We start from the raw sequence: 27,628 nt of genomic DNA, 5'->3' as shown, positions 1-27,628 counted from the left end.
AGTCTGTAGTATTTACTGTAAGCTGTTTTTTTGCTTAAATGCTATAATTAGCACACGCACTACAGTACATGTTAATTATGCTGCGCCATCATGCAACACACCCACTATCCCTCCCACCACAAATGATGCTGCAGGAGCTTGATGAATGTGTGAACCACACAAACAGACATGCCATCTGTTTCTGTTTCATCCTGTTTTCAAATTAAATTAAAGGACAGGGTCAGACACATAAAGGGTTTATTTCCTTGTGACAAACACTTGGCCCTAATGTGGCCCCTTTGCACACCGCACAGCCTCTTTATACCTCCCTGCCTTGCTTTTGTCAACAAGGCTACAATTTTCCATTTTGGACTATAAACATAAATGTGTTACTTTGGCTTGAATGTTTTAGAAACACTAACATAACCAAGGAAAAAGTTTCAAACTGACGTGTTTTGATCCTTTATGAACCTCCCCAAAACTGTTTGCTTTGGCCAATCATTTGTCCCAGGATCCACCCTGTTTCGTGCTGCCTTTGCGGCTGCTCGAAAATGGGTACATTTGAGGTCGCAAACCGCAGTCTTCTTTCTAAGTATCAGTATGGACACATACTTTAACCGGATAAAAAGTCATTATAGCACATAGTGTGTCTTGTTGTACGTCTACATCGTCATATTCGTCCTTTAAATGTATCAACAGTGAGTTTATCCCCTAAATTCAAATTATTTTCCACAGCGCCTAAACGCAGCACGAGTTTCCAACGTGCACAATGGTGACGTTTACCACATCGTGATGGCGGTAGCCTGGACTATTTTGAATTCCGTCCCGCTTTTTGAAGTTTACATTGCGTCCGGTCGGTAAAATGTCACATTATTCTAGCGATAACACACTATAAGTGAGCCACAATTATGGATTCCGTCGTGGGGGAGGATCTGACGCTGCCCGTTGACATCAACGGAAGGTAAAAACTATAGCGATACCTAGCAAGCTAACGCTAGCATGTTAGAGCAGTGCTACATGTTGTAGCTAATCCGAAACTGTATTTTCTTTTACTATACTTATCACTGTATGTGCCCTGGCTGTAACAAATAGGCACTCGAGTTGCCTTGTTTTAGATATATAACGTTACTTAATCAAGTTACTATGGATTTAGCACTGATAATTGTGCACACATAGCATTTTGTATAGCTTGTTTAACGTTAGCAGTTGCAAGAAATGTGTTTTTTTTCTGCTTGTAGCCAAGTTAGGTCGTCTGACATTTGGAAGACTATATATATACATGTGAAATCATAACACCATGTTGCAATAACTACATGTAATGTCGACATTTTTACAGGATAAATTAAAGTAGTAGTAGTAGTAATATGTAGTGTTGTTGGCAATATACACAGTAACCGTCCACTTCGGGTTGATTTAGTGTCTGTAGAAATTATATTTGACTGACCATGGTTATGATGTTTTTGTTTAATTTTAGACGAAGTATCTACAAAAAACATAATACATAGTTATTCTCCAAAATGTGTTTATGTGACCCAGAAAATGTTATAAGAAATAAAATCAATGATAAACAAGTACAGTGGATATAAACATGGCGCAGCCTTCCATTTATTGACTACCGGTGCATATTCCCTGTATAAATCATATTCGGCTCATATTCAGGGTGTTGCTGTGATATTGGTAGGTCGGTTTGTTGACCTGTTATTCACAGAGTGAAAGAAAGCGGAAATTGTGTGTAGCAGCGGTTCAGACTGCAGCGGCGACGTCTCCCTGCAGCCTCTGTACAAAATATGGAGTTAACGTCTTACATTTGTGTTTTTGTTATTCCTGCGTGCTCTCCGTGACATGAAAGAAGAGTGTGATTGTGGTAGGTGAACCATGCATTCTTAGCGTTACAACACTGTGATGCTGCTGAGTAGTGTTTGCTATATGTATCTGCTATAGTTGATAGCTTTTCTGCTCCACTGAGAATGTAGTTACAGCATCTCTGTGTGTTTAGGGTTGTAGTGTCCCCTGCTTAGCTTCCTTTTAAATGACCCAGCCCAGCTGTGTTCTGTTGGAAAGAGGTCATCCAGGTGGTAAGCGTGACTCAGTAATCCAAGATGTTAGCTGATATGTCTAGTGGTGTGAATTACTTATTCGGTAATTCTGAAACTTGGATCACTCCTGTACTTTCAAAAATATGATTTGTTTACAGTTGTTTTAGTTATGGCTTTTTTTTTTCAACGTCGAGAGCTTCGCTGCTTCCATGTTTGTCTGTAGCAGCTGAACAAAGTGAGAAAAAGAGGAAGTCACTGTTTACAGGCTCTTAAATTGTTTCCCCTGCAGGGGTTACTTCAACTATAACTGCAGCAGTGGCAACACTGTTAGTAAGACTTGTTGTATAAACTTCTATTCTCAATGAGTGTTTAATTTGAGACAATTTCTGTGGCGAATTTGTCAAACATATTTATGCCATTTGTTGTTATCACAGCCCTTGTGTAAAGTGCTTCCTTTCCTTTAACACAGGAAGAGGCTGCTGGGCATGTGAACCCTCAGTGATGCAATAGTTGTCAACACAATTTTTAACACGAGTTCAGTTTTTTTTCGTAGTTACAATGCCTATATTCAAATTGTTTCACGCACTGTGTCAGAAGTGTCAAACTGCTATGTAATTAGGTAGTTTTTTGTTGATCAGTGTCTATAAGCTGCATTCATTCCACTGTGATTGACTTTTGCATAATCAGGCTGTTGTGCGTTGCTATCTTCTTCCTGCTTTGTGCTGTTATGTTGCTTTATATGAGTTGACAGTAGTGTTTGCCAAAGAAAAACAAAGATGTGGAAGAGCAGTGTCATTATGGCTGCAGTCTGATACCCAAGCAGCTATAAATACAGCGTGTGTCTCAGAGACATAGAAAGCCTGGAAAAGGACGGGGTTTGTTCAGAGGAGGAGAGGAGATACAGGTCACATGCAAGGCTCATAATGTCCTCTAAAAGGTTTTCTAAAAAGTTATTGTTTATTCGTATTGTGTTTAAGTGAAGCGCAGCAGTCAATATATCAATATGTGGGTATAAAATATGTCACATCGTGCTGTAACTAGAACTTTGCAATGGAAGAACAGTCACATTGAAGCTGTGTTTTCAATGACACAGAAGGTCTGGGAGGAAGTTATTCAGTGCTGAACTTAATATTTTTAGACGCAAAGGTCAGGGTCGACGAACATGAGCTCGGAGCTTCTCAGATTTCTTATGCTTTAACAAACAGTAATACTACTTGATGTGGTAGTGATTGGTGTTTCCACTTTAGTTGTGTCAGTGCATTGTGTGACCCACTTGTGTGTTCTGATGTTTGGTGCATTGTACTGTGTTTATAAGTGACGCCACTGTCCCCTCACTGTGTGATGGTTGGCTGATCAGAATCACAGAACGCTACTTGTCTACCAATGAAAGCCTTCTCGGTCCCCTGGTTTCCCCGTTTGTCTTCCCTTCTGTCTGTTTGATGAGAGTTAGGCTGCCACTGGCACATGGGCTCACACATGTACACACACACACACACACACACACACACACTGAATGGAGGTTCTGCCAGAGTGGATGTAAATGAAGCGGAGAGTCATTCTTAAGCTATTTATGGAGCGTCCTTAGGGCTCAGTGGAGCTGACCATCGTGAGTAATACTTACACTGTGCGTTTTGAAGAAAAAAAAAACACACACATATATTCAGTGTATATAGAAGAGTAGGATGGGATAGGGAGCAGGGAAGATTGTGAAGAAGATATTTTGCTGAATATGGTGAAAATCTAACCGTGCATTTTTATCATTAATCACAGCTACATCACTAACAAATGATTCTGTCCTCAGCTGCAGACTGCCAGACTCCATAGATGCTGGAGAATATTCCTCTGACAGCATGACAGGTACAGTAAGACTTTCCTTTGTTCTCCTGCTGTTCTCTTTCTTCCTCAGGTGTGTCCTCCCCCTGTGTATTAATTAATACTGCTGCTGAATTGTTGCTGCAACCTCCCACTCATTTGTCTCCAAAGCTGTGATGTGGGACTTGCTAGATGCTGACAATGAGCTAATCCCGTTTCTAATTCATTGTCATGCTCTGGTTGTATGCCAACAGTATACACAGGGCTCGACTAATACATGCAAGCCAGCTGTAAACAACTAATTTGTAAATATAGGTCAGCATCTGTGGCTTTTTGTCAAGTCAGTTGTGAGCACAAATACATAGAAACACTGAGGCAGACAACCATCAAGTATCACGATTGTGTGAATTACTTTATTAAAAAGGCACAGAAATAGGCACCGCCTGTCCTGTGTATGTGAACAAAGGTCCAGGGACTATTGGCTAATGTCATAATTTGTTAAGGGTTAGGTAAAGTATAATGTCCTGCAACAAACTAATATAAAGACTGAACCATTCTTTTAATGTTAACATACTGTCATCTCGGCTTGTGAATTTTTATCTCCAGCATGTTCAAGATCTGTCCACAGATTTGTGTTTATGTTAGGAGCCATTGCAAGTTTCAGCTTGTGTTGTATTCATGGTTTGAGCTATGTTTGGATCAGTGTAGAAGTTTCACTTTCCTGACTGGCTGATTATTTCCATCTAGACTTTTCTGTCATTAATTCCTGTGTCAGCTAAGCTTTCCTGTCAATATTTTGCAGTCAGTGCAGTGTTGGTTTTCTTTTCTGTCTAGCAGACATCATCTTCTGTCACAATTTCACACAGTTTGATATCTTTTATTAGCATGCCATTAACCCGATGGCATGCTAATGTAGGCACAAGTTATCTTCAGCTTTAGATTTTAAGTTTGTTTGGGTCAATGGTGGATGAGTGTTACCACAAAGAAAGAACTCATCAAGTTGTCACATTGCCCTGAGCTTCCCTTATGACAATTCTTGTCATTTAAGGTTTAATTATTGTTTTTGTTTGATCAAAAAATGAGGTGGAACGTTAGTAACAAGTGCATTGATTGGGGTGGTTAGGATTAGAGTATAATGGAAAAAAGGCCCACACTAATATAGATTTTCTCTTTAATTGTAGAGTTTAAACAATACTTTTCCGTTTCACACATGGCAGCAGCAGTGATTAGGAAGATCCAGGAATCATGGGAGTAATGAAGGCTAATGAATACCATTTGTGGAGCTCTAGATCTGTGTTTATGTTAAAATTATTCACATGCACTGAAGTGAAAAATGATAAAAGTGAAAGCATCCACCTAATTTGTACATAAACAAGCAATTGATAGTGTAAGTGTGACGTGCAGCAGCAAGCGATGCATCAGGCGTTGGTGTTGTGAAATGTGTTGTTGACTGTCGGTGTTACATGATCAGCTGTGGGCTGCTTTCAGCTGGTCTAAACAGGGCAGTTCTCCAGAAGCTGTTTCACCTCTGATGCAGTAAAAGACACGACCCTTTCTCTTTCTCTTTAGCACTCTGAGGGAAAATAAAAGCACAGAGTAGGAGATATTCTCTGCTCTATACAGATGCTATACTGCAGGTGTGACTCAAATAAGTAAACATATCATCCTTTGTTGTTGCCTTACAGCTCCATCCTTTCCCGACAAGATGTCCCCTATCAAAGCTCTCACCATGAAGGACTATGAGAATGTGAGTGAATTATATCCACCGTTCTAATGATAATGACTTCTTATTGGTGCATTCACATTGATGCAGTGTATGAGGTATTCGGTTAACTTTTACCCTACTACAAAAAACAGCATATTAACCTGATCCTCAGTCTGTCTAAAACAGCCATACTGACCATTTATGGAGATCTAGTGATGAAGGTTGTGTGTAGGAGGAGCAGGAGGAGGACTGAGATGGACTGAAGTCTATATTTCAGCATTAAAGTGGAATGCAGCATGCTTAGTTTTGGGGCTTTTGCTGCCTGGCTGGCAGCATGATTAGAGCTTTACTGAGGGGGTCCAGACATGTACCTCCTCCCTTTACCCCAACCCCCATTACCAGATGTATGTAGTTCTCAGCCTGGAGCACAATGATGCACAGTCTACTTAACACACACAAACACACACACAAGCATGAGGGCCTTTCTTCATTTTTAAAATAAGCATGCACATGGCCCCTTTCTGCCATGTAAACACACCAGTCTGATATTCTCCACAGCCACAGTTCCCAACTGCGGTTATTATATTTGGTCACATTTGAAATAATTAAAGGAAGCATAGAGTATACCTTAAAGTTTTTTTCTGCGTATAATTTTTTGTAACATTTTTTTCTGCAGCAAATCACAGCTCTAAAGAAGGAGAACTTTAACCTGAAGCTGCGCATTTACTTCATGGAGGAGCGCATGCAGCAGAAATGTGACGACTCCACAGAAGACATTTTCAAAACGGTGTTGTATTTAATTTAATTTCTGATGTATTTCATACATGTCCCCCTCAGCGCTAATTTTCTTGTGACTCAGTGTTTCCTACCGGTACTAAATGAGATCACAACAGCAACAACAGCTGGAATTAATTTTATCTTCTTAAGACAGCAGTCTTGCTTTTTTGTTGTTTGGAGTGGGATGTGTAAGCACATTGGAATCTCCTGATTTAAGAAATGTTTCAGTCTGTGTGTGTTTATTTTGGATTGAATATGAGAAGCGAAGTGCCTCATAAGAATTTAATTTTTATGTACATACTCCAAGATAAACCTTGAGAATTATTATTGTGGCCATATTAAGAGTTTGGCTGTCAGAACCCACCACAAAGAAAAAAAAGTGTTCTTGTTTTTGATGTGCAATTTTTGCTGAAATGTTATCTGTCTTTAGAATATTGAGCTGAAGGTGGAGTTGGAGTCTATGAAAAGGGAGCTGGCAGAGAAACAGGAGCTACTTGTTTCTGCATCGTATGTATCACTCTCTTCAATGTCGTCCAAAGTCACATACAGCATTTAAGCTCAATCCAGCAAAGTGGTAAAAATATACTAAATGAATCCCTTCTGTGTTTTAGCAAAGCGCTGGATAGTCTTGCAGGTCGGGAATCAGGAGGACCCCAGCGAGAGCAAGTGCAAAGGGACATGGATGCACTCCGAGATGCATGTAACAAGAGGATAGTCGAGCTTGAACAAGTAAAAACTAAATTATTATAGCTTATTTACATAGGAAATAATGTGCAATGCTGTACAATAAAAAGATCACAGGTTTTCTAAATGGGTTTGTTTTTGCTTTTTTGTCAGTGTCTGCGAACAGCAGAGGAAGAGGTTGAGAAGATGGCAGCCATTGCTGAGCAAGAGAAGCTTAAGAATATAAACATGGAGAAGCAGCTTCAGGCCCTCAGTTCACCAAGCACCTTTACCCCTGCTTCTCTGCCCAGTCCAATCAAGGACCTGCAGCAGGCCCTGCAGGAGAAAGACAAGTAAGAACATAGGACATAAAGCTTGACATGTTCAAGTTTTTCTGTTTAAAAATCTAAGTGTTTTTAATGTTTTTCTTTACCAGTATCATCGAGCAGCTCAAGTTCACTTTAAAAAACCAGGAAGCTGTTAACCAGCAGAGGAGCAGCAGAGACCAGCCGACAGATGCACCAACCCCAGACAGTGTTAAACAGCTGTCTGATCTTGTTGCCAGGAAAGATCAGGAACTCGAGGTGTGAATTTAAAATATTCATGAATATCTACAAATGAACTTACCTTACTTTAAACTTCTGACATCTGTGACCGTCTGTATTTCAGGCACTTAGAGACGAGGTACACAGGGAGAAGGATAAAACACAGCCAGACCATCAGGTTGGTGCTGAGTTTCTCTCTAAACTCTGTGACTTTTAGTTACTACAGTACACTCTGTCTGCTGGTTGACCACTTGGACTCCTTTCTGGGAGTAACTACTATGTAATGGTTCATTTATGTGTCATAAACTCTCAAACTATAGATGCACACAAGTGGTGTTTTTTTTGTGTGGTGCATGAAGGAGGTGCTGATGACTTGAGAGGAATTTTTGTTGTTGTTCTGGGAGCCCTCTGGAAATTTGTTTTTCTTTGTGTGCCTTCTGGTACGGTTTTATTTGTGTTCATTGCAGTTGGTGCAGACGTTTGGTGCTTTGTTGCACTAATGTTTGACCTTAATGTATGATTTACCATTGGTTCCATTTTCAGATAATAACAATATTGCTACCTAATGAAAGTGGGGACAATCAGAATCATATGATCTTGCTGGTTTTCTGTATTCTGCATATTTGTAACATTATTTGTAGAGGTTGTTGCATGAACTGGGTTTTACTATTTGCAATGCTCTCCCCTGTGGAAGTGGTCATTAAAGCATTACGCAAGCTGCTGGTTAAAGTTCTCTGGTGTTGACGTTCTTAGCAGAAAGCTGTTAGTTGGGCAGTGTCCATGGTTTCTCGTCAGACCTTGGCGTCTGGACTCAGGTCATTGTATTAAGACTGGATTACCACGCTGTCTGGAGACTGTTCCTCTGAGTTATTTATGGTGTCTCTTATTCAGTAAAGAAAAACAAACACTGTTATCTGTTTTTATATGATCAGGGTAAACAACTGCAAGTGCTTCATCTGTTGCAAAGGATTATGAAAAGATCAAGTGAAATGTTTCTCCCAAGGATGGTTGATGGGACTTCTAAATGTCTTTCTAGGTTAGAGGTAATGGAAAGTGGCAATAGCAAAAGTTGCCAGAAAACACATCCTATAATCACAGAGCGGCTATGCAGCTGTACTCCTAGGCAGGATGCACTCTAATGGGGCAAATGGCCGTTATCAATAGTTAATTTCAAAGGCATCTGCATGTGTGCCCGCCATTGTACCTAATAGTGTTTTCAGGGTATTTGGAAAGAGGTTTTCTAGAGAAGGTGTGGCATTGGGCACAAATTACTGCAGCAGTCCTAGAGGATTTGATCTGATTGAATGCGTGGGGGAGAGTGGAATAGAGGCGGGAGCAGGGATTATTAAGGCTTAGGGCTTATAGTGCTTTGCCCTCAGTCATTCTCCTCTGTGCTTCACTTGCTGGTGAAGTGAGAAAATGATAGATGGCTGTTCTGTATCTGGCAGGCTGATGGCTGTTAGGTCACTGAACAATTTGTGTGCCAGTGAGGTTTTTTTTTTCGTCGCTCTTTAAGTGGGTGAGTTGGAAGGTGTAAGGTGCCATGAGGGACCCATGTCGAATATGTGGTGTTCGCCTGGGGGGAAGCCAGTGTCGCTGGATCTTTAGCTCATCAGGGAAGAGGAAACTACAAGTCATTCTGTCCCATGTTCTGGGTTGGGAGGTAACCCGCGATGGTCGTGGGGAGTTCCTTTGCGGGAAATGTGTGTTCCAGTTGGAAAAGGTTGTGGAGTGTGATGTCAACATCAGCCAGCTGCAGGAGGAGCACAGCAGTCAGCTCCAGAAGCTGCAGGCGGAGAAAGAACACCTGATGCAGTGCATTGCCCACCTCTACTACAAAAATAACCCAAGCCTAGACAAGAGTGATAAAGACAGCACCGGCTCCAGAACCACACTCAGGTCCTCTGAATTGGGCAGTCCTGAAGACGAGGCTGCATATCAGCTTACCCATGAAGGACTGCATTTCAAAGAAAGTGGAAGTGGTCATGTAGGGAATCGCATGAGAAGGTGTGTGAGTCTGGATAGAATTGTCTGTAAAGGGCCGTTCTCTGGAAGATCAGGTCTTAGGACCAGTAGGCTGGGATCAGGGACAGGACTGGATGGCTCGCTGAAGACTTTTGGGTTCAGAGGCTTACACCACCGTTCGCAGAACTTGTACCTTGACCTGGTCCAACGGAAGGGCACTCTTCCAAGACCTGGATTCAAAGGTCGTTCTGCATCCTTGCAGTCACTAAATCGAGACTTTTCTTCAGATACCCTTCCAGACCCTCCACCCAAACAAAAACTCAGTCAGCCTAGGGTGTCTGTTGCCAGATATGGCTCCCCTAATGACCCAGGAGGAAAGGCTCAAGCCAAAGCGCTGTTCCACAGATCCGCCACACAGCCCTCTGTGATCTCTGACCTGATCCAGCTCCTGCGCTGCATCTCTAGACAGCAAGTCTCTTCACCTGCAGGCAGTCACATCCCTGTCTTAAAGAGGTTAAATGCTGGCTCTCTCAACACCCGAGTCAAGCGCAGACATAGGGAAGCAGAATGGAAGTCTCTGCATGACCTTACAGAGGAATTTGACGATGAGTACACCCCTGTCGGTGTGAAGGTAGTTTATTTCCCAACTGGAAAATTTACTGTAGTGGAGCTAATCGGCTGTGACGGGTAAAAGCTTTGTTGCTGAACATTCTTGTAATAATTGTTCCCTTTTTTCTCTTGTTCTTCTGTTCTCTGGATTCACTGAGAAGAAAAGTAACATTAACCAACTGGAGTCTGTCAATAAACTGCTGACTGAAGAGCTCAACCAGACCAAAATCAGTAACGAGACTCTGATGAAAACACTGGAGGATTCTCAGAATCAAAACAAGGTACAGTAGGATGGCATGTTGCCTTATTTAAGAATTTTTCAATAAGACTGATTGGTTACATTGTATGAGAAGACTCAGTGCCTTTTTGTAAACAGACCCTAACAGGAAAATTAGAGGAGAAAGAGAATGATCTAAACTCTGAGAAGAAAAATGCTGTGAAGCGAGATAAAACCATCCAGGGGCTCACCAAGGTCCTCAGTGAAAAGGAAAAAGAGGTATGATGAATCGTTTTTTTTGTTAATAATTATGAATTATGAGCACATTATGCAAAGCTCTAAAATTGTCTGTCCTTTGTTTTTCCACAGATAGCTGAGCTGTGTCATGAGATTGAGGACAGGGATGACGCTTTGGCAAAGGCCAGAGAGGCAGCGCATAAAGCCCAACTACAGAAATACCAGGCATGTCAGATACAACGTTCAAATAGACCCAAACCTTGTTGATCAGTCCTTCACGCCATATGATGATTTTAACAGTACACCCATGGCTCTTAGCTTCATGTTTAGACATGAAGCATCTTACGTTCATGAACAATTCTTGTGTATGTCCTGCAGGGAGTAGAAGAGCACCAAAACCTATTAATGGCAAAGCAAACAGAGTTGGCCCAACTCCAAGGAGAACACCATACCAAGGTGCTTGAAGCACAAAAACTGCAGCGTGCCCTGGACAGAAAGGAGCAGGAGCTGGCTGACATGCAGCAGGTGAAGGACCAGCTTGAGGTGGAACTGGAGGACCTCCAACAACAGAAGAAGAAAGGAGACAAAGCCCTGAATGTAAGACTGCACTCAGACTCTATCAGGCTTTCTGCTACCTGTTACCTGAAGATCAGCTTCTATGTGAGAGAGTAATACTATTTCCCCTTCAGGATCTCAACAATCAGCTTAAAAAGCTGAGTGGGGAGATGGGGGAGAAGGAGAGTGCTCTGGAGCAGCAGTACCAGGAGCTGCTGGACCAAACTAAAAGAAAACTGCAGGCCCATGAAGTTACCATCCAGCGGCTCACATCCACTCTAGCTGACAAAGAGCAGCAGCTACAGGTGAAAACTAAACATGAACATATAAAGATTCAACTTCACAATTTATCATTAAATGCTTTCAGATTTTAACACAGTTTTTCTGTCTTCTTCAGGAGTACATAAATATGGTCAGAGATTTTGAACAAAGCAAAAGTCCAGCAGGTAATGACAGTGTGCTTTCCAAATTGCGGCAAAGGCTAAAGGAAAAGGAGAGGGCTCTTGAGGTTAGTAATCCCTCTGTATGATCCTCTCAGCAGTGACTTTGACTTGATTCTAACAGTCTTCTGTTTGGCTCACACAGCAAGCACAGGATGAGAAATTTGCTGCCATTGAGGAGAAAGACAATGAGATCCATCAGCTGCAGCTCTCACTAAGAGAAAGGGAAAGAGATCTGGATAGGCTTAATAATTTGCTGACACATAATGAAGAAACCATCAATGTAAGTAGCATTGAGGAAGTTTAAAGGGGAAAACCTTAAGGTATTTCCAGTAATGTAGCTCAGTGTGATGCATGTGCCTGTCCATTTCCTTCCTTCCAGAATTTTGATAGCTTAATCAAGGAGAAAGATGTAGAGCTACAGCATCTTGCAAACACCCTAAAGAATCTGCAAAGAGCCAAGCAAGATGTAGAAGACAATCTCAACAGATCACTGAGGGAGAAAGACTCTATCATCAGCCAGCTAACGCTCTCCCTGGAAGGCAAGACAAAAGATTTGGAGGTTTGTCGTCCCTTCTCTCACCCTCTGCTGTGCTTTTTGTCCATTCTCACACAGGATGCTTAAAGATGATTATGTGAGGAAGATCTGACTCTGTAAATTAAATTTTCTTAGGAAATTGCTCAGTCAATGCTCAGCCAGTCCCAGAGTCATGCACGTGACTTTGCTGAACAGATGGGCCAGAGGTTAAAGGTCAAAGAAGCAATGTTGGCTGAGGCTTTGAAGGCCAGGGAAAAACTAGTTGCTGACAATGAGAGTGCTGTGGAAGGACTGTTAGCCACAATTAGCAGCAAGGACCAGCTTCTCAAGGTCTGTATGCAATTATGAATCATAATACACAAAGATGACACATATATATATATATATATATACTTTAATTGATTATTAAGGTATAAGTTCACTGTTTTGTGTACCCAGGAGTCTGCTGAGCACTACAACCGCATGTTGTCCGAACGCAGTCAAGAGATTCAAGAACTGAAGAAGCAGTTAGCTGACAGGCAGCAACAGCTCATCACTGCAGAGAAGCAAAGCTCTGCCACAGTCCAGGAGGGTCATTTAGAGACTGCAGAACTCAGAGCCCTGCTTGCTGAAAAAGATGACCTCATCAATGTAAGATCATCTGGGATACACAGTCATTCAGCTGTAAAATGTGCTCGACTTAGATGCTTAACAGGAAAAGAAACCCAAGACTCTCAGAGAGAATAAGACATGCTGTTATCTGAGTTCAGATGACATGTTGCATATCTTTCAGTGTACCAACTTCTGATCTTTTTAAATCTGCAGAAGCTTCTTCAGCGTGGTCAGGAGAGAGACCAGTTTCTGGCAGAGATGAGGCAGAAGGGGGAGCCGGATCTTGTGTTGGAGCTCAGACAAAATATTCAGGTTCTGCAAGAGAGATTGGACGAGAAGGAGGGTGAGGCCTTGAGATTTTTTAATCCCCGCTTTGAATATCTAATTTTAGAACACGTCGGTCTTACATTTGGTTCTATTCTTTCTGCACTGAAGTTGAGCTGTCCAGAAGGAACAGCGAGGACAGTCAGGAAAACAATCCACTCTCCAAGAAAACAGTTGTCATCCTGAAGAAGGAGTTGGCACAGAAAACTGAAGCACTGAACAAAGCACTGAAGAGAGAAAACGAACTAAAGGTCGGTGAGGTAGAAGCATTCTGCCCATACTTGCCATACTGTTATTAAAAAATGCTATTAATTAATACCCTACATCACTTTCTTTATTTCCAGATTTCATTGGCTGAGCTCCAGTCATTGCTGTCTGAGCTAGAGGGTCGTAATGAAGGTCAGGCTGCTAATATTGAGTCACTGACTGCCACTCTCAAGACCAAAGAGGAGATTATCAGTGTAAGGATCCATCCATTCACAAACTGTTGTCACACAGTAGCTTTACTTAAGGGGCTTACTTTCTCTGTTTAAGCTCAGTGGACTCTTCATCAGCAGTCTTGGTTCATTTGGTTTTATTTATGTTTTGGAGCAGATTCTTCACCAACGCCTGGGTCAAAGAGGCAACAGTCTGGCAGATCACACCCAGGATCATGTCATTGGCTCTGGCATTGAGAGGTCACTCCCTGTGCTCCCTCAAAGGGAGAGGACCATGATTGGAGGAGACAGCCAGCAAGAAGTAAAAGTTTAACTACTTGTACTTTACAAAAAAATGCTGCCTGATGTGCAGCATTTAAGACACCTTCTGTTTTGTCCCCAGGCTTTGCCCGGCCTTATAGCTTTGCAACAGGAGCATGAAGCTCTGAACAAAGCCCTGAGATCTGAACAGCAGCTCTACTCCAGCCTGGTCAGGACTGTGAAAGAACAGGACAGGTAGGGTGTTGTTGGTATAAAACAAAAAAAAAAAATCCTGGTTGGTTGGAATAAACCTTATGTGGATTTGACTGTGTTTTACAGTTCCCAGCGTCTCCATGCTCTACAACTGGAACTGACAGCTGTGCAGCTACTCAGGCAGCAGCTCGAAGATGGCATCAAAGCTAACGAGGAGCTAAGAGATGACTTGGAGCAAGAGATACACAGAGCCAAACTCAGAGAAGGTGCGGTGCAATCTCACTGGGATATAGACGATAATGGTGTCAAATAAAAGAAGTGTATCACTTGAGGTGTTAGAACTTAAAAAGATATCTTTGGAAGTATTTTTATAGCTCCTAGGGAACAATCGAACAGAAACACCCCTGTCTTCTTTGTTCAGTGTCTACTTCATAAGTCCTGCTGACAAGCTCATGTCCCCTCTTTGTCGCTCCGCCTTCCATCTTTGTGTACTTTTCTGTCCATCGTTCTTTACATCATCACATCCTCATCTGCATGTCTCTGCATGTCACCCAGTAAACGTATCAATATCACACCTGTCTTTCCATCTCAAAAGCATAAATAAAGGTCTGTCTTCTCTCTGTCTCTTACTTTCATCATGCTTGTTTTGTCTTTTTAAAGCATGGCCATGTGTTGATTGCATCACCTCTCTCATATCCCTCTGGTTATTAAGCCAACCCCACCCAACCATCTGTCACATGAATTAGATGTTTATGTGCAAGTATATATATGTATATGTTATATAACACTTTCAATAAAAGTGTCAAGGGTTTTATATTGTTTTCTGATGGAATTAGAGGATGATGCACCATTAAAGAGGAATCACTGAAATAGAATCTAATCCTAAAAAGCCGTAAGTTTATTATCCTCTGACATCACATAGTTAATGTTATTTGGTTAGTCCTTCAGTGACAAATTAAAAGTGTCACTGTGCACTGAGGTTGACCTCTAATCCAAATAACTGTGGCTGTCCACATGCATGTGTGTGCACGTCAGCTGCATGCTCCTCCCACATCCCTGTGCACAGAGAGCCAGGTGTATAAATAGGTCAGCTGTAAGTAACAGGGCCATGGCTCACATTCAGTGTTAGATGCTGTAGAGGGGTAATTAGGGTTTGATTATATAATTGTTCATTGTACATATATGAGTGTATATGCTATTCACTGACTAACAGACACGAAAAGTGATTTCATTTTTTTAAAAATTTTTGCATTTTAGACACTTTTCTTTATACATTTTATGTCAATTGTATTATTCTAAAGCATTATTGATACATACATAGAATATGATGATATATTACTTTTAGTTATTTCAGTTTTCAGACTAAAAATTACATTTACATTCATCGTGGTCCTCTTGTTGTCCAAAGGTGTAGGTCATGCCATCCTCTGGTAAAGCTCAGCTTCTTGGTCAGTGTGTGCCTATATAATGTTAGAATATTTTATTTTCAAAAGACAACTGCAGTATTCTATTATTTCTTACATGAAATAATGCATGCATAAGACACCTGGCTGTAGCTGCTCTGTTTATGTCTTCAGGTATGAACTTGATTGATCCTAAAGAAGTGGAGAGCATGAGACACCAGCTTGAAGATGCCCAACGTTGGAATGCCTCTCTGCAGGCTCGCTTAGGAGCAATCCAGAACCGTGGAGGAGGGGACGGTGGAGCCAAAGATTGTGGTAAGTTTATTCAGTTTATTCAAATCTATCTGTGTTTATAGACTTTTTATGAGTTTTGTTTGATGGTACCTTTTTTGTGTGTTTTTCAGGTGACACTTTTATTGGAGATCAGACTTCCTACATGAGCATCTGTGTTGGAGAGGGAGAGGATGACAGCTTGTCTCAGCTCTCGGCTGTGGAGCTCAGACAGAAGGTGAATTCCTTTCCAGACAAATGTATTATAGAGCACGAAAGATGTGTCACCAAAATGCCCTAAGAGGGAAAATGTAGTCATTAAACAAATGGTTAAAAAGGATTCTGTTTGTGTGGCAGGTGATGGAGCTGCAGGATTGTGTCGGCACACTGCAGAGTTTAAACGATGAACTGCAGAGTCGATTGTCACTAGTGGAGAAATCGGATCATGATAGTTGTGACAAAGAGGACAAAGACCTGGCCAGCGGTAGTCAATGGAAACAGGTTAGAGGCTACAAAGAAATGCTGCAAATGGTGAAACGTCTTAAATACATTTTACATATTAGTGATTTTTTTGTCTACCTTTAGAAAATACTTAATGAATCATGAGTCCTGTCTAACATCCATCTTTATTAGCTCCTTTCTAACCTGTGAACCTACTTCTTAACCTCTGCTCTGTCTAGTCAGTTACTAAAGTCTCCTTGCTCTGTGGTTCTCCATGTCTTAATTCTCTAATGAGTGTGTTTCTTGTCTGTTATAGAAACCTTCCTTTTTCTCTATCCTTCTTCTTTCCTAACCAGTCCCTGTATTTTTTTTTATCTCTGTGTCCCACAAAATGTTCTTTCTTCACCATGCCACATTAGACACATCATGCCATTCTGCTGTTACTGTGCAGTGTTTTATGGATTATGTTCCCTCTTTAAGTTTTATTTTACCGAGCCATGTGTGTCATACTCGCCTCCCATCCCATTACTCTAGCAGCTTGAGAAGATGCAGACACGCCCCTCTGATCTAAATGAAGAGAGCCAGAGTGGGATCGCAGTGGAACAGGTATAAAATACTCAATCATTATTCAAAGAGCTTATGATTTAACGTGTGTAATTTTAAATCAACAGAGTTTTGTATTTTTTTTTAGATGGTGTCTGGAAAGCTGTTGGATGATGAGAGTGTGGACAGTGGCCTTGGCCAGAGTAGAGAGCATGCTCATTCTGGTAATGGTAGCCTGGACACCGGAGAAAAGGAATGTAGGGCAAGAAATGGAGAACTGGCACTTAAATCTCTGCTGAGAGATTGTAGATCCACATCAGCCCTGCACCTTAGGTGGGTCTTTTCTTCAGCATTGTTCAGGGCTTACTGCTTATTTAAATTTCTACTTAAGCATCAATTCAGTCCAAATAGTAAACTGAATATTGCGGGGTTTTTTTTATTACAGAGATGAACTGCTAAGACTAAGGTCAGAAAATGCAGAGCTGCGGGGTCTCCTAAAGGAACAAAAGTCTACTGAGTGTAAAGAGAAAGAGAGCACTGATGCCTCAGGGAACAGCAGTGAAGGGCTGGCTGAATCAAGAAGGAGTGATGAAGCACTACATGCCAGGGTGAAAGGTGATTCCAAGAGCTTCAAACTATTGAAAGAAAGGGGAGCGAAAAAATCGGATGAGGTGTCAGAAGACGAGATTTCTGTAACCACTGTCAGCGCTGCAGACAAAAAGGAGAATCTACCAACTAAAGGCCAGGCACATAACAGGAGCGCAAAGCAGCATGTCACAAGACAAAGGGTAAACTTTGCCTCACAAAGACAGACCGTAATGTTCCCTATCTGTCAGTGGTTTAAATATGTGTTTGTTTTAATTACAGGCCAGTGTCAAGTCTCGCCTCCCCGTACCTGTGAAACTGAGAATGGAAGCTAGCGGCAGCGCCCAATCCATAAGCACTGATCAGATGAAAACTGATGCACTTCAGCACCTTACTATGGATGATGGGTCTGACCAGCAATCGTATAGTACAGACACAGACTCCCCCTCCTTACTACTGCAGAGCACTTCTCCGTCCTCCACCCTCAGATATGCTCATCATAGCTGCAGTCCAGAAATATCCGACATGGGCTCAGAAGCCAGAACATTACTGGATCACATCCAGGTCAACCCTGCTCCTTTCAGCCAGCTGGAGCTTCTTCACCAGGAATGCCAGGAGAAGGAGACCCTGATCAACAAACTGAATGAGCAGCTTGCCGATTGGGAAGAGCTTCATGCACAGCTGCAGGAAAAGGACCGGGCTAATCATCAGTACATGGTGGCTTTACAGGCCGCAGAATCCACCATCGCCTATTTGACAGCCTGTAGTCTGGACAGCCAGGGTGGTTTGGCTTCACACACAGGTTTTGGTTCAGTGGACTCCGATGTGGCCCTCCATAGTAGATGCATGGCGCTGCAGAAAGCCCTACAGGAGAAGGAGGAGTTCAACAACCAGCTTGTTGAGCTTCTGAATATGGCAGAGAGAGCAATCACCTCCTCTGACGGCCAAGAAAAGAATCCAGAAATTAGTGATCTTTGTTTAAAGATAGAAAATACTCTACAGCAGCTAAACACAGCTTCAAACAAGGAGAGCTCAAGAGGAGTATTTGGCAGTACTGAGAGATCTCTGAATGACCTGCAGCGGCATGCAGACTCTTTACAGGAGGCATTATGGAAGCAGAATAGGCTCAATGCAGAGCTACAGGAGAAACTAAGAGCAGCAAAGACATTTACAGAAAATGAGTCAAGGGATCACCATGGTGCTGTCGAAGGTTCTGGCAACAGTTTAAATCAAGAAATGTTCAAAGTTCTAATGAACTGCTTCTATGCAGCTGAGTCTGCCATCACTTCTTTAACGGCACACTGTACAAATCCTGGTTCCTTGACTTCCAGTAGATCGTCACAGATCAGCCCTGACCTGCAAGCGAGTCTAGATAAACTTCAGACAGCCCTGCAAGAGAAGGAAAAGCTGGAAGACCCTTGCTTCCCAGCCACCAAATCCAGCAGCAATCAGTCCACCTCTTCAGCCAAAACAAAGGGACAAGAGCTCCATCAGCATCTCTGCCTCCTGTATAAGATATTCAGTGATTATTCTCAGAGGATATCTGAACTTCAGGCTTCCCTGCAAGAAGAGAGAGGCCGCCGAGGGGAGAGCGGGGCCCACAGGACAGTGCAGGATGCCAAAGGATTACCACCAAATGTTCAGGTCCAACTGGAGGCTCTCCACAAGGCACTGAGGGAGAAAAAGAAGGCATGTAAGAGCCTGGAGGAGAAACTGGCCACTGTTCTCACCAACACGTCATCCCCTGAAACTGCTCGCAGAGGTAAGACAACAGTCTTAAATCCTTTTATGCCCAAAGTTGAAACCATTTTGATCCAAACTGATCAGGACCACCATAAAGAAGAGAACCTAGATTCTGTATGATTTTCATTACTTTTTTCTAACCTGACATATATTGCTTCCAATGCCAGCTCCTGAGCAGGATGACAAAGGTGTGCAGGTGGATTTGCAGGACCTGGGTTACGAAACCAGTGGCAAGAGTGAGAACGATAGGGAAGAGAGCAGTAGCACAGGTAGACAGCTTTTAGACAGACTGTGCATGTCTGTCTGCTGAGTGAACACTAATCACACACATGGATAGATTCTCTCAATCGTATGTCTGCATGAGGAGTGAACTAAGGAAACCGCTGTCTCTGATCTTGAAGTGTTTTCAGTTTGGGTGTCATAACCACACAGTCTTTTCTGGATTTAACCTGGGACTTCTTTCTGCACTGTTCCCTTATAAAATGGGCTGTCAATGTTTTGCATTGACAAATTCTTGCATGTTCCCTTTTTAAAGTTTGGGGATGTCTTTCAAGCACCGATTAACCTTTCACTTGTATTTCCTCTCTAATTCCAGTCTAGCTGTGATTTATTTCCTCATGTAGCACCACTGTTTATCAATTTACTAAAGTCATTTAGTTCCTCTTGTGTTTCCAGACCTAGAGGTGGGTGTGAATCCAAGCTGCAGCGCTTCCAGCCTGCCTTCCCTGTTGAAACATGAACAGGCCACCTTCTCCTCTACTGAGAACTTAGACTCAACCTCCAGCACCCCGTACCCTAGCTCACCAGCTCTCAGCTCAGCCAAGGTATTCCCCTCTTGTTTGCTAAAAAACATCCATTGAGGTTGAGCAGTGTAGATGTTGCTTAGCGTTTTTGTACAATTTGATTTACTAATAACCATTTATTTATATTTAGGTGAGTCTGAAAAGTCTGCAGGTCTATGATGAGTATGGTGTTTCTGAGGACCCTCTGCAGCTTCAGGCGCAAGTCAGAGAGCTCAAGCTGCAACTGGAAAACCAAACCAAAATCATCCTCCAGATGCAAAGCCTCCTGCGCAGGAACTCCCTCTCCAGTGACCTAGTTGCCAATTCCTCTGACCCTTCCATCATCAGGGACCAAGAAGGCACATTTAGAGAGGACCGTAGCAAAAATATTAGCTACAGAAGTGGGGAAATAAGGGAGAAAAAGAAAGAGGACAACCAGTCAATGAAGGATAAACCCAGCCAGCTGAATGTGGAACTGGAACGAGAAAGGAAAGTGAACAGAAGCATGAGTGAACAACTTCAGAACCGCAGCCGCTCTACATCACCTGCTAGGTCACTATTTTCATTATTAGACAACTGTTAAAATTGCACTCTCATTGTGAATCTTGACTGATGTCTGATTCCTCTCTACATGCCCTCAATGCATCCTCACCACAGACTGGACTCCCTGGTGCAGTCGCAGGCCAGGGAGCTGTCACAGCTGAGACAGCAGATCAAGGAGAGCCGCAGGCTCGGAGCCCTGCAGCGCCAGCAGCTGGAGGAGCTGAACAAGGCCTTCAAGGAGCTGCTGCAGGCTGGAGAAGTCGACCACTACATGGGGGAGGTGGTGAAAGAGCAGCTGGACAAGAGCCTCAGCATACTAGACAGACTGGAGGGACGGCTGGACAAAGGTAGTCGCCGTCTTTAAACTTATTTTTCCTGTGCTTAAACACACCTGCAAACATATAATGATGATGTGAATATTTAGTTAATAAAATATTAAAGAAAGGTGCTGTGCAGAAATGTCTTAAAATGATAACAAAGACACAATGGGATGAGAAAAACACAAAGGAGCAGTCACTTGTCACTGATTTGTACAGACAGGTCTTTGACAGCATCTTTTCCTCTGTCTTGTAGGAGAGTCTCATCTGGATAATGAGGATGTGGCAGCTCTTGAACTGTCTCGCAGGTACATCCCAGTATATCCCATAAATCATTCGTTCAGTATGTCACATGTTAATCAGCTGTGTGTTCAGAGTAAGCATTGTTTTGCTGTAAAGAATGAGTGGAGTTTTTTTTTAGGTCATATGCGTAACATTTGGGGGATGTTAGCTGAGCTGCTGATGTTTGTCTCATGACCCTTTTAACCCCCCCCCCCCCAACTTGCCTTATGACCCTGGGCCGTGTGTGTATGTATTGCTGGTTTTGAATAGCCTCCTGCTGTTGACCTAATTTTGTCTTGTGCAACCAAAACATTAAGGTCATACTGCCCCCAACTGGGTCACTGGTGTCTGAGAAGTTAGAGGAGAATACACACACAGTGATAAACCTGTAACACAGTTGTTAATAATTGTAGAATTTTTTTGTGGTTCTAAAAACAAAAATTTGTATGTTTTTGTTTTACGCTCTTTGTTGCATAAGAAATGTAAGTACCCCATACTGAGACACGTTAATCCATATTACTACCACTGTGGTCAATGTTAGGAAGTTTCAGCAGCCATCACAGTCACTGTTATCCTATAAGGAGGGCATAAGAGATCCTCCCGATAGCCTCTGTAGGATCCAGCAGGAGATAGATAATCTGCGTCTGGAGCTAGAGGGCGAGAGAGAGCAGCTGCAGGAGCATGTCAGCCTCCTCGTCTACCAAAACCTTAGCCTGGCTGAATGTACAAGGGAGCAGCTGGACCTGTGAGTGGGTTTCATCCGGATAGATGTGCAGCATGACATTTGCTGTGATCTTGTCTTTCAGATTTTACAGCTGTGTGTTTCTCTGTAGCCCTCTAGTTAGAACATATTTTCTTCATTATGTCTCTTCTTTTTGGGTGCTGTTCTTTTTCTTTCCAACACCCATTGAGATGAAGTTACGAGAAAATCCAGCTGTTGGGTGTTCCTGAATACGTCTGAGCTGGTATTAACATGACTCATTCCTCTTCCATTTCCTCCTCCTCCTCCTCCTCCTCTTCTTCTCAGGCTGGCCAAAGAGCTGCAGGAGAAGAATCGAATAATCCAGAGCCTGCAGAGCCAAATGAGAGGCCAGACTCCCAGCAGCCACCACAGTTCTCTCTCTGACCTGTACCACTCAGACAGGACGTCTTTCTCCTGCCACAGCAGCCCAACCACACAAGGTGGCAGTCGAGCTCACAGTAAGCGCACCTCATTGTAATGCTTAAACATAGTGGAATTTATTTGTTAATGGGTGTGAAAGCCAGGTCTAATTATAGTCTTAAGTGTCCCACATGATAAGGGTTAAGACGGGTATAGCGTGGGCTAGGCTAGGATTAACTCAGTTTGCTGCATTAAAGATTCATATTTTCTTAGTTTCTTGTCCAGTAAAGATTACCTTGTCTGAGGGCACAGCCAGGCCTAGTCACTGCCTGTAATGGCACTTATTTTCCACTCAGATCCATTCTGTTGCAGTGAGGCGTCCCTCAGGACAAAGGATGCTTGCCAAGGACAGAGCAGGTGTCCAGTTTCAATCCGCCTCCACTTAAAGTTGCATTATTCAGTGGCACCTATCCGGTTCAATCTTCAAATTGTGTTCCCCTTTTGGGGAAAGAGGCAGTGAAGGCTATTAGAGAGACAAGTGGATATGTGAGAGGACCTGCAGACCCAAACTCACATTTCTGTAATTGCCACAACACCTACTTTTTTTTTTACTTTTTTTGAAAGATAGTGAAGCTTAATCACAAGTGGTTTTAAGGATGGATTTTCAGTGTTGTTGTCCTCTTGTTTAGGTCAGAGACACCCCACTGATTGGACAGGAGCAGCTCATGGAGGAGGAGCTCAAGAGGAAGGTGTGTCTGGTCACAGGGATGCTGCCAGTAGACTGCAGGGCCTACAGAGGGAGAACGGAAGGCTGCAGGAGCAGCTGAGGAGCAGTGAGGAGCTTAACACCACACTGCGCAGCGAACTGGACCTGCATCGCTCCATCATGGCCCAGACCAGCTCCCATCATCAGGAACAGGATCAAGGCCACGACCAAGAGGTTTCAGGGCTTCAAACAGAGGCACAGAAACAAGATGCTGGCTCACAAAAGAACACTGGAGAGCAGACCCACATGATGAATTCAGGTAAATATGGGTCATATATTGATTGAGTCCCATGTTTAGACTTGTTTTATTTTTGTTTATAATTTAGAAAGATCATGTTGTCGTAATTCTCTGGTTCTGCTTTTGTTGGAAGACACGTATATTTTGGCAGGGGGTGCTGTGGGTGGTTTAGAGCTAGGGTTAGGGTTATTATTTAATTTATTAATAATCCTTCAAAGCTGCAGCAGATATTTCACTGGATTATTGTTAAATAGGCTCTTCTCTATCACCACAGTGAGTTTCATAAACATCTACTGCAGCGTTTTGGAGAAATGTGAAGTTAAATTGGCACTAAACTCCCATAGACTCTCATTGAAAAATAGAATTTTTAAAAAACTGTGAAGTTAAATTTAAATTCTCAGTGAGCCGAATACGATCATTGAACCACATGTCTGCAACCTTCCTAACTCTAACTCTAGCCCTAGTTTCAGCTTGGGTTAGGGTTAGCGTTGAAGCTAGGGCTTAGTACAGTAACTTATATTCTTAATGTAAAAACAGTTAAATGGAGCTCTGATGATGCTGTTTTTAATCAGGTAGGCACCAGATGTTTAATTAAATAATAATTTTACTGTTGATGTTTTTGAAAGAAATTCATATTTTACAATGTATACAATGATCAACAAAGGATGGCATCAAGTTGCATGGGACTACTGTTTTTGTAGCTTCTGCATTGCAAATGCAGAAGCTACAAACTAAAAACTACTAAAAAGTAGAATTACTCCTTCAGGTTTTTGTTAATGTGTCTCAAAGTTCTCGGTTTCTGTGAATGTGTTTGGGCTTTTTCTTTAAAGAAAACATTTTAAATTCAGCTTTGTGCATGTCTGTTAGACCTGTTGGCAGAGCATCTGCAGGAGATAAGAGCCTTAAGACAACGCCTGGAGGAGAGCATTCGCACCAATGACCGCCTCAGGGAACAGCTGGAGAAGAGACTAGCAGAGGTGGAGAAAGAGTCAGGTACACAGCTCTACCACAGCACAGATCTATTAGGAGTTTTATCCCATATAGTCGTATGTGTAGATAACACGACCGTGTGAATGTGCTGTGTTCAGCAGCCACCAACATCTTCATCCACGGCAATGAAGAGCAGGGTCAGCTGGTTAACGAGGTACGATTCCTTTGGGGACAAAACCAGGCCCTGAAGGAACAGCTCAGCGTGGGATCTAGAGGTGAAATACTTTCTAAATATGCAATCTAACATCCTGAAGCCTTTATTATTTGCAACACATCCATCACTCATGGTGTTGAATTTACCTATGTTTTAATCCAGACAAGCAGAAGGAGAACGAGAAGCTTCGGGAGACTCTGGCCAGGCGGACCGCCAAACTGGAGCAGAGCAGGAAGGAGTGTGAAGCTCTAAGGCAGGAAAACGGCCACCTGCAGGAGAGGTTGGAGCACAGCAGTCAGGAGAACTCACAGCTGCAGGACTCTCTGCACTACAGCAAGGAGGAGCTCCACAGGTAACATTAGCACAGCACACAGTGTCATTACCTCCTCTGTGCAACCTGAAACTCCACAGCTGCTAATTACCATTCTAAAGAGTCATTACTATTATCATTATTCCATATTACTAGTACAACTCTGAAACATGAGAGTCTATCATTTAAAGGCTCCTTCATGAACACACACGCACAGGCCGTAATGATGGTATGTGACCTCCTACTCCAGGTCCTACTGACACAGTTGAGTGAGGCTGAAACTCAAAACCAGGAGTCCAGTTTACTGTCAGCTCCTCTCCCTTTCACTTGCTTTGTTTGTGATGCTGTGTATCATATACATCAGTGCATCCCTTTTATTTCTCATGCTTTCTGGTAGTGTAGATGTACACTGACCGATCACTGACACTGTTTGCAGGTTGAAGTGTGAGGTGAAGCTCCAGAGGCAGCAGCTGTCTGAATCTCAGCATCTTCTCCAGTCACTGCGGGTGGAGCTGCACGTTTACGAAAAGATGAAGACTGATTTCAGTAAACGCAATGGTACTGTATGATTTTTGCCAAACATCTTGGATTTTTTGAGTTCGGATTTACAGACACATATCATAAGATTGTCTAAAAACAGGTCCCTGAAGAAATCACTTTAATCTCTGCCCTACATTATGAAAGCTCCTGCCTCATTTTGCTTCTCTTCTTGACCTTTCTCTGATGCTTGAAAATACTGAGTAAGAGGATATTTACCTTATGGATTTTTTTTTCCAGGATCAGGTGACACAGCCCAGGACCCTGGTCCTGTCTCTTCCTCTGGCTCTGTGGACCTGGGGGAGCTTCTCTCTGAGATCAGACACCTGAGGCTGCAGCTAGAGAAGAGCATCCAGACCAACACGGCTTTACGGCAGAAACTGGAGGAGCAGCTGCTCAGAGGGCCCGGTCACTCTGAAACCATCAACATCAACTACTTGGTGTCCTCTCCAGGTAAACACAAAGCAAAGCAATACATATGCTAATGATCTCTGAAGTCATGTGAAGTCATACAGAGGAATCTGCCAGGTCTCATCAGTGCTGGTTTGGACATTTGTTTGTAGATGAAGGAGGCAGGTCGCCAGGTCGTGAAGGCTGCGATGCTTTACGTCACTCTTTTCAGAGTCACACCGAGCACACCAGTGTACTCCATGGTAAGAAAATCTCGGACTTGATGAAAGTTATTAGTGTTCATTAGAGAGTGACCAATGGTTTTTTTTAAACATCTGGACATGTTCTGTTCAGATGCAAAATGTCATGCTCATTCGGAGGTGGACAGCAGGTCAGTCAGCAGCAGCTCTGGTGACAGCGCCTCAGGCGCACCGTCTCGGCTGGTGCCAGGTCACCGGATGTGGGCCAATCGCAACGGTCGCCATATTCTGGGCTTGATTGAAGACTACAACGCCCTCCGGAAGCAGATCTCAGAGGGCCGCAAGCTGTCGCGCAGCATGGACGCACAACTGCAGGAGTGCCGGCTCACACTCAACCAGCAAAGCTCTGACAACAAGGTACACATCAGATCATGTTTTAAGCTGCACTTTGGACCTTCTTTACAGAATATGCACTGATTATATCTAACAAGTGTGTTTCCATCTTTGTAGGTGATACAACAGCAGCATTTTAACAGTTTATCCAGCAGCATGAACACCATGCAGCAAGTGTTAGAGGAGGCCGGTCGACTGCTCAAACTGGTGTGGAGAGTCTCTTTGCCAGCTGGGAACACAGCAGGGGACAGCGGCAACAACCAGCAGGTAAACACAAACACATACACTGTAATCTTGTGTAATTAAGAATCTGCAGACCAAATACCTTTCTGTGATCATCAGGATGAACTCTTGAAAAATGAGATCGCCAGACTGAAGAGCCGACTGACACAGCAGGAGCGAATGCTGAGTGGAGCCGTTAAACGTTTGCGCACCACCAATCAGCTCAAAGAGGGCATGGAGAGAGTCATCATCGATCAGTGTACGTTTATCTCGTTTGATTACGCATTTGGATCTAATTTGAGCTTCTGGATTGTTGTCAATTAATTTGGTTCTTATCTTTAACATATTATTGTTCTGCTTTGTAGTGTCTCTGACCCATGGAGTGTTGAAGAAAGCCAGAGGGAATTTAGAGGTGAGTTTACTGCAAAAAACAAACTACACCCAGGTCTAAGGTGTCAAACTAATGTTCTTACCTATAATGATGACTTCTCCTTCAGTAAATCACTCTTTTTGTCCCCTTCTTGTCCTGTTTATAAAATAACGGTAGACAAATTACAATACACTCTTTAACCTGAAAGGGCTGTCTGCAGGACCAGGCGAAGGTCAGTTGCAGGTTTTCAGAATGATCTGATGCATGAGTTTCACCTCCTGCATGAAGCACATGCCAACATATTTTTGGGTTCTCTCACTAAAATAAGTTATAAATCCTATTGTTTCTGTGGAAACATTTTCACTTACTATGCATGAACAGAATTCTCCGTTTGGCCAAGGCATCTTTACAAGGAACAGTTTGAAATTTGTGTGTACTAATGCGTTTCAAACTATTCGTTCAAAAAACAAGATGCCAGCTGATGCATGTTTGAAGTTAATTTAATGTGAGGTTGTTTTTTTTTTAAGCATTTTAACATTGTGTGGTTTTACCTTGGGATCGGTGCCTGTTTTCAGTCTGCTGAGAACTTGTATCTTCTGTGTTTCAGGAGGTCCCAGTCAATGGCCATTAGCGGACACTCCAGACTCTCTGCCTGAGCAGACCTGTGTGTCCCCTTCTGAACAGACTGCAGGCAGGCACTCTGAGGACCCTGATGCTTCTTTGGACTGCAGCTACTAAACATCGGGTGTTCTGCTGTAAACGTCACCTTAGCCCCACAAATCAAAGCCTTTTTTTTTTATCCTTATTGCACATGCCCAGCCTTGAATCAGATTTATTGTAGGTACTGAAGTTGTAAAAGCATTTCCCCCTTTAAAAGATAAAGCATTTGTACATAGTGATCCAGTAATGCAGTTTAAATATTTTTCTTTTATATGATGCAGATGAAAACAGGAAACTGTATTTTATTACTGACTTATTTGCACCTGTTGGTTTATGTATAGGATGATTAGAGTGTGTTAAAGGAATTATGTGCAAATGCAGTAAAGAAATGTTTTAACTAGGGATGGCCCTCTCTCTATCTCTCCAAATGCAACTGTTATACCCCTACACAACCACCCAGCATACATGACATTCCCTGTGACAGCCCTAATTAATATATCCGAC

At 42.7% G+C, this 27,628-nt stretch overlaps 2 protein-coding genes across 10 annotated transcripts; both read left to right on the top strand.

Annotated features, from left to right (window-relative positions):
• The first annotated feature begins 748 nt into the window (after nt 1-748).
• Nucleotides 749-27,524, top strand: cdk5rap2 (CDK5 regulatory subunit associated protein 2). Of its 9 annotated transcripts, none has more exons than XM_028418457.1 (51): nt 749-940; nt 3,817-3,872; nt 5,513-5,574; nt 6,209-6,319; nt 6,740-6,816; nt 6,921-7,038; nt 7,147-7,325; nt 7,409-7,556; nt 7,642-7,695; nt 10,253-10,372; nt 10,468-10,587; nt 10,678-10,770; nt 10,924-11,142; nt 11,235-11,405; nt 11,498-11,608; nt 11,686-11,823; nt 11,923-12,102; nt 12,214-12,408; nt 12,517-12,708; nt 12,883-13,012; nt 13,105-13,244; nt 13,338-13,454; nt 13,588-13,731; nt 13,813-13,925; nt 14,010-14,149; nt 15,461-15,601; nt 15,691-15,794; nt 15,914-16,057; nt 16,535-16,603; nt 16,689-16,873; nt 16,986-17,328; nt 17,408-18,887; nt 19,036-19,137; nt 19,544-19,692; nt 19,802-20,202; nt 20,308-20,540; nt 20,767-20,818; nt 21,820-21,992; nt 22,584-22,919; nt 23,766-23,891; nt 23,987-24,103; nt 24,205-24,394; nt 24,789-24,910; nt 25,130-25,342; nt 25,453-25,542; nt 25,634-25,896; nt 25,990-26,139; nt 26,215-26,353; nt 26,460-26,506; nt 26,642-26,696; nt 27,072-27,524. In XM_028418457.1, exons 1-51 carry the CDS (start codon nt 888-890, stop codon nt 27,200-27,202), a joined length of 8,736 nt encoding a protein of 2,911 aa, XP_028274258.1. In that variant the 5' UTR covers nt 749-887; the 3' UTR covers nt 27,203-27,524. The 9 variants fall into 9 exon arrangements, with proteins under 9 accessions (XP_028274258.1, XP_028274259.1, XP_028274257.1 ...); XM_028418458.1 differs by having other exon boundaries at nt 16,532-16,603; nt 23,990-24,103; XM_028418456.1 differs by having other exon boundaries at nt 16,532-16,603.
• On the top strand, nt 7,704-10,198 carry LOC114444055 (uncharacterized). Its single transcript, XM_028418466.1, has one exon. It carries the CDS (start codon nt 9,061-9,063, stop codon nt 10,171-10,173), a length of 1,113 nt encoding a protein of 370 aa, XP_028274267.1. The 5' UTR covers nt 7,704-9,060; the 3' UTR covers nt 10,174-10,198.
• Nucleotides 27,525-27,628: the final 104 nt, after the last annotated feature.

Source organism: Parambassis ranga, chromosome 12 (assembly GCF_900634625.1).
Source record: "Parambassis ranga chromosome 12, fParRan2.1, whole genome shotgun sequence".
Classification (NCBI taxonomy): domain Eukaryota; kingdom Metazoa; phylum Chordata; class Actinopteri; family Ambassidae; genus Parambassis; species Parambassis ranga.
The sequence above is the reverse complement of the archived record's forward strand: the minus strand, read 5'-3'. Positions and strand labels throughout refer to the sequence as shown.